The sequence below is a fragment of the Pezoporus occidentalis genome, unplaced genomic scaffold, assembly GCF_034315485.1.
Source record: "Pezoporus occidentalis ecotype Australia unplaced genomic scaffold, CSIRO_AGI_Poc_V1 ctg155, whole genome shotgun sequence".
Taxonomy (NCBI): Eukaryota; Metazoa; Chordata; class Aves; order Psittaciformes; family Psittacidae; genus Pezoporus; species Pezoporus occidentalis.
This window is the reverse complement of record NW_026913372.1, coordinates 1701059-1712150: the sequence shown is the minus strand read 5'-3', so window position 1 is coordinate 1712150 and position 11092 is coordinate 1701059. Positions and strand designations below refer to the sequence as shown.

Here is an 11092-nt window from a genome sequence, read left to right as displayed (position 1 = left end):
ACACAACATCTCGCCCCAGCTGCAAGATGGCGACTGCCCAGCCCCACCCTCCGCCCGCCCGTCTTGACCAAGATGGCGCACGGACCCCACTCCCTCGCGTAACGGCCCCTCCGCACGCGGCAGCCTGAGCACGAGCCCAACCGCCAACCTGGTCCCGCCTCGCGCAGTCGCAGGCCTCAACGTAAGCAGTGTGCGCCGCCGCCTGCCGCCGCTCGCAGGGGTGGGCGCGCCTGCGCAGTGGGGGCGCGTTCGGTGCGGGAGGTTCGGAGGGGCTGGCCATGGCTCCGATGAGGCGCCGTTCAGGTACCGCGGCCAGCGGCAGAACGGGCCCGGGTGGGGCGCTGAGACCTTGGCCGCCTCCCCGGAGCAGGCCCTGGTGGCGCCTGGGGTGGGGAGCAGCACGGCGGGCGCGGGCCCGCGGTCAGGCCCGCATTGTTGGCCGAGGGCGGCGGGAGGAGGAGGGGCAGGCGGCGGCGGCCTCGCCGCGGCGGGGGGTGGGGCAGGTGGCCTGCCGCCGCTGCGCTGGGCCGGGAGTAAGGGCCGGTGCTCGCCTCCTCCCCTTTTCGTTTCTCCCGTGCTGTGTTTTCCGCGGCTGCGGCTTCGCGATGAGTTTTGGAGGCCACTCGCGAAAAAAAGGGGGAAAAAAAGCCAAACCCAACCCCTAAAACGGGGGGAGAATAGCGGTGCTGAGGGGGTAGAGTCGTTTTTAAAAAACCATGGTGGCGGGGCAGGGAGGGAGGCCAGCGGCGGAGCCCGAGATCGGCCCTGCCATATTCGCGTGGTTTAACTTGCCCTTGTTCGGGGGAGGGAAGCCGAAAGCGTGCGCTATGGCTCTGCCGGCAGCGCTTCCCGGTGGCCGCCGAGCAGTATCAGTGAACGGGAAATAATAATGAAAACTCTTCGTTCTGCAGAGTCACTTTTCCCTTAGGCTTCGGTGGAAACTTCAATAGTTTTTTGCGTTTAAGTAGTGGTAATCCCATTGTTAAGAAGGGGAGGGTGGAGATCGTGCCTTAGGAAAATAGAGCAACTTGTCTTGCAACTTTCTGTATTTCCCACTTTTGATGTGTGTTGCCCACCAGGTTTAGGGGTGTAAAGATAATGTCTCAACTTTTTTTTTTTTTTTTTTGACCCAGAATTACAATAGACTGATGGTGTATGCGTCAAAGACTGTAGCTGCGCTTTATTTTAATAGATAGCAGTTATAGAAGATAGACACCCAGGAGATTTTGCCTTTCGCCATGGCTCAGTTTGGAGGACAGAAGAATCCCCCGTGGGCTACTCAGTTTACAGCCACTGCAGTATCTCAGCCAGGTCAGTTTACGTATCACTTAATGTTTGAACCTTGACATCTAGTAGATTTGGAGATTCTCTAGTTGGGTATGCAGTTAAAGAGTGGCACCATGCTCTCTAATTTACTTAAATGGTTTAAGCTGGAAGCTTTTTGCACAATAGAAGCATTAAAGATTATTGTCTAATACTATATGCTGGGTTTGTGGAGCTTTTGTGTTGGTTTTTTGTTTGTTTGGTTTGTTTTTTGTAAGGGGTGATAAGTAAAATCCCAGGTGAATTTTTATTGATTCTCTTGGTCAGTAAACAGCATATCAAGTTACTCATGTCCAAAGATGTAGATCTAATTGCATTGCTCTAGATTAAGTATAGCACTTATATATATATATATATACTTATATATAATAGCACTAATAAAGCATTAAGAATTTTTTTAAGTGCTGCCTGAATTGCATTTCCATGGCAACCTAAGCCACTATTTACAAAATATTTTGTCTTTATTAATAGATTGGACGTACTTCACTTAGAGAAGAGGTCTCTGAAATTTGTTACTTGACTGGGTGGCGGATATATTTTCTTTCTAAATGCCAAATTAAAACTTAAGGATCCATATAACCAAATGTATCACCCTATTAATGATAGAGGGTTTCTTTTTGAATTGGCTAAGAAGACTTATCACAGGTATTAAAAAAACTAGCTGACTAGGTTTCCATGTTTCACATTGGTTTATAGCATAAAAAGTTTTGAAGCGAGAACGTGAAGCTTGCTGCGTGGTGAATTTTGGTGCTTCCATTTTCAGTTCCGGGATACATTTTTCTCTTACTGAATACAAATGTTTCCTAAATACTGTAGCTTCATTGTCTGATGTGAGAAAGTTTTAACAGGGCTGTGGTACTTTGAGGATTCAGGATGCCAGAATGTGAGCACAGGCAGTAACCTTGTTGAAGAGATGTCTTTAGAAAGAATTGTTTGGTTTTTGCGATTGTCATTTGCGCCTTGCTCTAATTTGATACGAAGTTGAAATTTGTCATACTTCTCTTGTAAGTGGTTTTATGTCTGGGAGCTTAGCAAAAGTTGGGAATGCCTGCCATTCTTTGGAAGTGCATGATTTGGGGGTGGGGAGAATAAATCTTTCTCCTGACCCAGTTTTTTTTTTTTTTCCCAAAATGACTTTTCCATCTCCAGTTTTTTCCTTTGGGCACTGGTCCAATTGTAGTGCATGCCCTCGGGGAACTGCTGCCACCCCACTCTTCCCCCCGTACTTGGACCCAGTGTGCCTTTTTCTCCATGCCCATTCTGTCCCACTCTCTACTTAAACTGTTATTGTACCTAACCAGCTGCCTACAAACATTTTTTCACTGCTTCTCTGAAGAGCTTAAACTTCTTTTATCCAAAAGGCAGTACTCTCCTTCTCTAATGAACTGCTTAAGAGAAGAAGGGGCTGGTATTGGGAAATGGGGGAGACAAGCTTAGCTTTTGGTTCTTGTGTCTGAGCAATCAAAGGATGGTATCATCTGGGCTTCATACATTGGGTAATGTGACAGCTAATCCATCAAAAACATTGGTGGAAGACTGAGGGCCAGCTCCCTGTCTTGTTTCAGAAGGAAAGCCGCAGAAAATCCGCAGACAGGGAGGAACTGTCAGCCATCTTAGACTTTGCTGAGCTAGGACCAGAAGGGGGCCCTGGAGAAGAGGTGGCTGGAGCAAGGGCACTAGAAGCATACATAAACTTCTTATCCATTTTCTTATTTCTATGACTCTGCCTTCTGTCAGGCTACTTCTAAGACTCCTTACATTAAATGAAGTGCAAAATCTAATTGGACTAGGACTGCTCAGCATCAGCGGCTGTGAGAGATTTTTCACTTGTCCGCACTTCAGTGAAGACAGTATCTCCTTAGTAGGAGTTTTTAGCTGTTTATTTGATCTGGAAGCACTTGATTCAAACATGAGAGCCATGAAAGATGGACATTTGACTACATTTTTGCCTTCTTCCTGTGCTAGTTCCACTATCTTTCATCTTCCTAGTGACCTTCACACTGTAGTATATTCTCTCTAGCATCACTTGAAAGCATTTAGCTCCTTGTGTCCTTTGAAGTCCTTTCTTATTCCTACTGTGTTACACAGTCATCATGCCTGCCTGTGTCCTCTTTCTTCCCTGTCTGTACTATTGAATCCAGTCCCTGGGGTTCTACTGGCTAGCTCCTGTTTTAGTACCAGTGTACATACTTGTCCTCCGGCTTTTTATTGGCAATTATGATTTATAATGATTTATAATACAGAGCACAGGAAACTTGTTTTGCAAAGTAAGCAATGCTCTTCAGCACTGCTGAGAGCTGAAGGACAGTGTTTAACTACTGAACTGCAGCTGAGTAGTCACCTTTCATGCACCCTCCACCATTGAAGTATGAATGTACAGCTAGGTGGTTTGCCTGATGAACAGAGATGTGGTCAGTGCTCAGGCATGCTGTCTAGCATGTACTGCTTCTCACCTGCACTCAAGAAGTTGTGCAGATCAGCTTATCCATTTGAGTTTCAGCATTCATAAACTGATTTTTAAAAAACTATGTTTACCAATTTTTTATGTATTTTTAGAGGATTGGTAAAAGGTGTTACATACTAGCTGTTTCTAAGTGTCAGGTTCCTTCTCCAAAGTGTCAAGGTGCTTGGGTATGGGGGAGAGGTCTTTGTAACACAAGCAAAATGATAAAATAGCTTTTTGCTAAACTGTTGTCAAAAGTGGTGACTGATAGTGTTATAAACCCAGCTTGATAGTGACAGAAAGGTAATTTCAGAGTTGGGGGTGGTGGTGTTGATTTATATTGCCAACTTGGGTGCTGTCTTGGCCATCCCTGGTGAAAACATAGGCTTTTAATTATTAAGGTGTGACACTAAGGTAGTTGTAGAGTGACATGCTGTGTAATGAAGGGTTCCTGGGATCCCTTTAGGATAGCTTACTAATTGCTGTCTGTGCCTGTGTATTAAGAGAGATGGATAATTCCAGGTCTAGCAAAGATCTGTGTTAAGAGAGACTCCTACTTGGAATACAGTGAAATTGTTTCTCTATTCCTTGTCTCATGGTTTTGTGCATCACATGACTAAAACCAGAATAAAGTCCCTCCTATTCTGTTTAAGCATTATTAAAGCATAAGTTAAATCATGTCTACTATAGAAAAGTTCATAAAATTCCTAGGTAGCACAGATTGTTTTTTCCAAGTACTCTATGCTTTTAACTTGCATAATGATGTACAAGTTCCTGAAACACCTGCAAAGGAGAATCCCCTCCTATTCTCTCAGGTGTTATTTTTTGACATGTCTTTGGTTTGTACTGCAGTGCTCGGCATATGCTGTTTTCAGGGTTATGTTTTCTGGTTGCATAGTGAAGCCTGTTTTTATAGAACTGTAGTCAAGGGGAACTCCTAGCTGTGCTGCATTCTGGCTGCTTTGCATTGTCATTATTATATAAAAAAAACTTCATTGTATTAGAGTGAAAAACAGCACCTGATGAAAACAAAGGTACCCTAAGTTCAGTATGTTGTTACTGCTGGTGGCCATGAGGTGACTATAGAAGTGATAGGACAAGCACGTAGTGGATTTCAGAGCCACCAAGAAATAATAGCTGATGCACACTTTGCTGCCTTGCTCTGAACGGATGTCCTGTGGTAAATATGCTGAGCCTGGTTGCTATTGTGTGCCTGTTAACAGGAATTCTTTTTGGGTAGGTTGTATAGCATTTGTATTGTAAGTGTGTTAAACTTGAAGAAACTTAAAAACCCAGGCATGCAAACTCATAATTTCTGACAACTGTGAAGTGTCCAAAGCTCTGGATAGGGTACTCCTTTACTGTAATCCTAGTAAATCTACATCACTTATCAAGAGATACATGTGGCTAAATACTTGAAGATGTTTCCATAATCTTTAAAGGTCCCTGGGATTTAGAAGCTGCGAGAGGGGCTATTGAAAACTGTCTTTGTGTTTGCTGCAACAGAAATTTGTTACCTAGGAAGATGCTTGAGCTGCAGTTTGGAACTCTTAATTTCTATCCAAGCCCTTTCAGATGTCATGCAGCATTTGGTGCAAGCGGAAGTTGTTCAAACTACGTTTGAAGCAAGGCATCTCCATTGCTGTACTTTCTGAGATTAATTACAAATCCTAAGGAGCTATTATTTGTCACTGCAGATGCTTGTTGCCAGTAATAATAATTTGGCAGTCAGATATCAGTTCCACACTTGGTGTGCAATTCATTCTGTGTGCTTTGTTTCTCTGTGTGATCTTCCCTTTTCTAAAAAAAAAAAAAAAAGCCAAAAAAGCCAACACAGTTGCCTATTAAATCAGAGCCTGCTCGGCTGAGATTGAGTACACAGATGAAAGGTAGTCAAACTCTCAGAACACTTCAGGGCAAATTGGTAGAAAGAAGATACAGCTTTGAAAAACTTGTTACTACAGGTGTTAGTTACCCTTTGAGGGGATCTTGGCAGTCTTTTCTCTTTGCTTTTTATTAGTAAGTTGATCTGTGGTGATGTAGATGATACGATAGCCAGTCAGTATTAAATGCTCATAAAGTGACAATATAGGTGGCAAATTTAATTGTTTTTATTTCCCTTCTCTTAATAGACAAAATGGGTTAAGAGTCTTAGGGTGGGCTGGGAATTGTTTGAGGTAATTATGGGTTATGCTGGAAGGGAAATTGTTATAGTGGAAACTGAAGAGCAGAGTAACCCCAAGAGCTGGTTTTGGGAGCAAGCATGTTTTGTTTGTGGGTGTCCTTGGTACAAGAAGTAGGAGAGAGCTTGTGAAATTTGCTTGATGACTCTTCCCAACTCCATCCCGCTGTGTTGTAGCAACATTAGAATAGAGCATCAGACTGAATGGCAATAGCTTAGTCAAACAGATGCAGAGGTAACAGCATGAAGTGCATTGCTGTGCTGATAGGAATTTCTGCTCAGTATGTGGAAATAAGAGGAGAAAGATTCAAGGTAAATAACCAATGCAGTGAAGTAGTTTATCCAAGAAAAGTGGAAATTGTCCCAGGATGCAGCAGTAAAGTCTTTTTATTAGACTTAAAGGTCTGTTTAAGGAGGCACTGGTGAGGTTCCAGATGAGGATCAAGCATGTGGAGGGCATGTCATGGAAGAAGCCTCGGATTTGGCTTCTGAATAAACCCAAATGTTGGAATTTTTCAGGGGGAGAATTCATGTAATACTGGAAATACTGTACTATAGAATGCTTGGTTTCACTTGTTAGTATTCCAGGAAGTAATACTAATTTATGTATTTATTAATAGTTAATATGGATCACAGCGATGGTGATTATTTTTGCTGTTGTTCGTATATTGCTTCCATGTTTTATTCCAAATTGTAAGATGATCAGTGCCATCAACTTGTTCCCTGAAGATTGTATTCTGCTGCTAAGAGCAGTGTAGTAGAGAGCATTACCTTATCCAGGATCTTTTGAGTTGGATACAGCATTTTTGTGTATTCTGTGGTGATGTTCACCAACTACAAGCAGTTTCTTACTGTATCCTTGGGTCAGGAATGACAGTTTTATTTTAGATCATTAAGAATAGTGTGAAGCATAAACTCTGGAGGGAAAAATACTGTAAATCTGTTCTTCATTTCATTGTGCCTCTAATGGCTTTGGAAGAGAAAGGAGCCTTGTCCAACTCGAATGTTCTTTAGTTCTGAAGGTGGCTGGCTGACCTGGTTTTGCTGGCAAGTATGTTTCCCTGCTGAGTTTCTCTTTGGCTTTATTTAAACATGTGGACTGGACTGTTAGCTTGCTGAAGTGATATTTGCTCATGCAGCTGCAGATAACTTTTTCTAAAACTCCTGCCAAAGAGGGAGCAGGTTTCCAGATATGTTCACAGTTCTTCACTCAGATTTGCATTGTGCAGGGCTCTTTGTCCTGACAAGTTCTGTCCATAAGGCTTAAGCGTATCTTGTTCAGAAGTATCACGTGCATACAAAGCGTAGCATATGGATAGCTGCTCCTTGTAATATGCAGTTAATTAAAATCTGCAGTTAATTAAAATCTGATACAACATTAAATAAACTAATCTGTCCTTCCCGGCAGTTTGAATCAGGACAGGACAACCCCTTTCCTGTAAAAGCTGCGGAGAGCTTGACTTGCTCCCTGTATGCATGGGGACCAGTTAAACTCCCTGTTGTTATAAGGCTGTCCGTTCACTACCAGCCCCGTATCTACAAAATCCAGCTCTCACAGGTACAAAGACAGTACTGAGTGAAGCAAAGCCTTGTGCATTTTTAGAGGACATGTTCCACAAGCCTCTGATTCATAGCTGCTGTTGCAGTAAAGATTTCTCTTTCCCTCAGACAGAATGAAATGTGTTAATTTACGGAGCAGAGTAAAAAAATCTTCCTCTGCCTCATCCAAATCCTGAAATACATTCAAGAAAGAATACAGTGTGTGTATGAGTTGAGGGTGGGTGCAGATGGGGATGACAGCTCATAGAGCTATGAACTCATGAGCAACTTGAGAGAAGGAAGTTAAGTGGTCTCCGTGCCTCTGTTGTGGTGTACAGTTTGTAAATTAATGTAGAAGAAAAGCTGGTGAGGTGTGAAACTTTACCTTGAATTTTGGAATTGGGTTTCTGTGCTTTATGGCTTGACTCTGGAGTGAAGCATGACATACTGCATCTCTTCTAACTATCAGAAATTTCAGCTATTTAAAGTTGCTCTTAGTGCTTATTGAATGTGTTCTCTTTTCAGCTGCTCTTGGTGTACAGCAGCCATCGCTGCTTGGAGCCTCTCCTACAATATACACCCAGCAAACAGCATTGGCAGCAGCAGGCCTGACTACACAAACACCAACAAACTATCAGCTAACTCAGACAGCTGCTTTACAGCAGCAAGCTGCAGCTGCAGCAGCTGCATTACAGCAGGTAAAGAAAAAGCATTTGCTCTTGACAACATGAACTTAATTTAATACTGTGGCTTTGTAAAGCTAAAGTATCCAGGAGAAAAGCAGTATGGGAAATGGTGAACATTACAGTATAAAGCTGTTGAAAAAAACAGTGGGATTTTAGGTCTACAGCTATTACGAGTTGTATTAGTCTGTGAAGGTGGGGATTTTGGCTGTGGAGGTGCTGTCTTTTGGCTACAGAATTTGGGAAAAGGAATTTTGCTGCACCTGAACCAAGAATCTAGAGTTTCAACTATCTTCCATCACTATATGTATTCTTCATAGTATATTACATGATTTCATGCTTTGCCCTAGACATTGGCCTAAGTGTCAGGCTTAAAAAGAAATTAGTGATTTTAGCTAGAAAGAGTACATCAGAATCTACTGTAAAGGCTAAAAATATTTGTTATGAAAGTAATATGTTGATACTTTTAGTTATGTTTTGTATTAGAAGTGTTGAACGCTACTAGTTTCTATCTAAAACTAGCTTAGCAGATAACTTGTATTTGGTGTTACTGGGGTAATAATACTTCCTGTTTATGAGATACTTTGTTTTTATCTGTTTCAGCAATATTCACAACCTCAGCAGACTCTCTATAGTGTACAGCAACAGGTTTGTGTGATTCTTACTGTGTACCTCACAAATAACTTTAAAAATAACATTCACTGTGTGTCTTTTAGGATTTGTCTCCGAAATCATCTTTGTATGGGACGTTGTTAAACTAAGTAGTACTTTTTTGTAGTGAAAGAGAGTTTGAAATTCATAAACTTGGAGAAATGTATCCAGAATGGAAGCCTGTGTACCTTCATCTAAAAATGAAATTTAAAAATACATACTGTTCCATGTTACATGATTCCTGCTAAACTTTGCTCTAAACAGGGCCATGTGTTTTAACTGCTGGAAAGATGCTGTCCACAAAAAGTTCCTTTTTACGTTTTTGCTTGGTTGGATTGTTGTTGTGGGGTTTGGGGGTGGGGGGGGTGGGGGGTGTGTTTTGTCATTTTGGTTTTTTTTTGTTGGTTGGTTTGGTTTTTTATGGTCCTTGAACTTCACAAGGTTTTGAAAAAGAAGGAAAGAATATGGAAATTACAGACCTAACCTTCTCCAGCTGCCAGAGCTTTTTTTGGTGTTACTAACTTTCAGTTACAGAAACCCCAGCATTTCTGCTTACTGAATAAACCTAGATTATACAACCTTAAAATTAACCACATGATGAGCACAGTTTTATGCGTATGCAAACTGCTGAAATGACCAAACAGCAAAGGACTATTAACTGACACAGATTAAGCAAAAACTCTTACTTGTAAAGAGGAGGTAAAATTGTACGCTTTCCTTAAGCAAATAAAATTAATTTATAACTTTATTTATTTTAAGTTGCAGCAACCTCAGCAGACCCTTTTAACTCAGGTTAGTTTGGTTTTATTGTTTGGTCTTCATCCCCAAACACAGATAATTCAATAGTGCAAATTTGTGAAGTCTTGGGTAGTTTAATCTGTAAAATGAAGTCATGTGAATGGACGTTTAATTGGTACAGTTTCATTTTATCCAGACGTTAAAATATGCATTGCCTTGGTTTCAAAAATTAGTAGCAACCACTGTTCCTTAATCTTGAAGGGAATATGTATGTTGAGTTATTTATTTATTTTCTTTTGTTTTTTGGGGTTGGTTGTTTTTTTTTTTTTTTTGTTCAAACTTAAAGTGTTTGGCTGTCTTGCAGTGAGTAACCACCTGGGAAGAAAATCTTTCCTTTGAGAAGGAATGTTAACCTTCTAACAGTATTGCAGTAGGTGTATAGAGAAATACCAAGAGTCTTGCTGAGCTTGACAGGTTTAAAACTTGCAACAATTTAACACACTAGGTTGCTCTAGTTTCATTTTCACTTAACCTTTTAAACATGCTTTAAAAAAAACCAAACAAAACCAACCCTACACTGTCTTGCTGTGTTCTGCTGTTATAAGAAGGCAAGCACTGGAATTACTGAGTTAGGGAAGGGTTTGTGTTAGCCTCAGCCTTCACCGATTTCTAACACTACAGCTGGAGTAGAAATGGAGAATAATCTCTAAGCATGTATTCCTGGCACAGTTAAGAACGTATCTCCTGTTCAGGCCCATTGCATGGGTTACCTGTAAGCACTAATGCAGTCTTCACCTTTTTTTTGTTTGTTTGTTTGTTTTTTTCTAGACTGTGCATATTTTGGGGAAGTTGGCTTTTTTAAAAGCAAAGGATAAACAAATTCAGTCTTTATCCAAAGTAGAAAAAAGTCATCTACAGACAGAACACTTCCACCTTCTGAAAATCTCCATTCAGAATAATTGCTTTAGAGACATTTTAAACTCCTGCCTACATGGGTAAAGGAACTGTTCCTTGTAGGTATGTCAGCTGGTTATAAGATTTATAGTTTGCTTTATTTTGCTTACAGCCAGCTGTTGCGCTACCTACCAGTCTTAGCCTGTCTACTCCTCAACCGGCAGCCCAGATAACTGTTTCTTACCCAGCACCTCGGTCAAGCCAACAGCAAACCCAGCCACAAAAGCAGCGTGTCTTCACTGGGGTTGTTACTAAACTACATGATACATTTGGTTTTGTGGATGAAGATGTCTTTTTTCAACTTAGGTAAGATGTAATACTTGCCTACAGAAGTACTCTGGGGTATCTTCACTCACAAGGTTTAGGTTATTGCATTGTTACTCTACCGATAGTGCCTGCAGTTAGTACATTGTCTTCTGTCAACACTGGAAGTAAGGTGGTCAAGTAAGTTAATAGACTGAGTTCCTTTATGTGAATTTTTCAATTTTCTTAATGCAAAGCCCATACCTGTGAGACTTGAAAGGTATTAAGCTCCTTATAATGTAAAATTTTTGAATTTGTAGGTGATTAAAGTGCATA

At 41.3% G+C, this 11092-nt stretch overlaps 1 protein-coding gene across 8 annotated transcripts in view; it reads left to right on the top strand.

Annotated features, from left to right (window-relative positions):
- Positions 1 to 158: 158 nt before the first annotated feature.
- The window catches only part of CCAR1 (cell division cycle and apoptosis regulator 1), a 28834-nt gene continuing 17900 nt past the window's right edge, over positions 159 to 11092 (top strand). For 4 of the 8 annotated variants that reach the window (XM_062611690.1, XM_062611687.1, XM_062611689.1 and 1 more), the window contains exons 1-6: positions 172 to 303; positions 1134 to 1311; positions 8013 to 8185; positions 8774 to 8818; positions 9581 to 9613; positions 10626 to 10819. In XM_062611690.1, the coding sequence (XP_062467674.1) occupies positions 1239 to 1311; positions 8013 to 8185; positions 8774 to 8818; positions 9581 to 9613; positions 10626 to 10819 (518 nt within the window). In that variant the 5' untranslated portion in view covers positions 172 to 303; positions 1134 to 1238. Of the gene's footprint in view, positions 304 to 1133; positions 1312 to 8012; positions 8186 to 8773; positions 8819 to 9580; positions 9614 to 10625; positions 10820 to 11092 lie in introns of all 8 variants that reach the window. The other 4 variants (XM_062611685.1, XM_062611686.1, XM_062611688.1 and 1 more) reach the window with 4 other exon arrangements.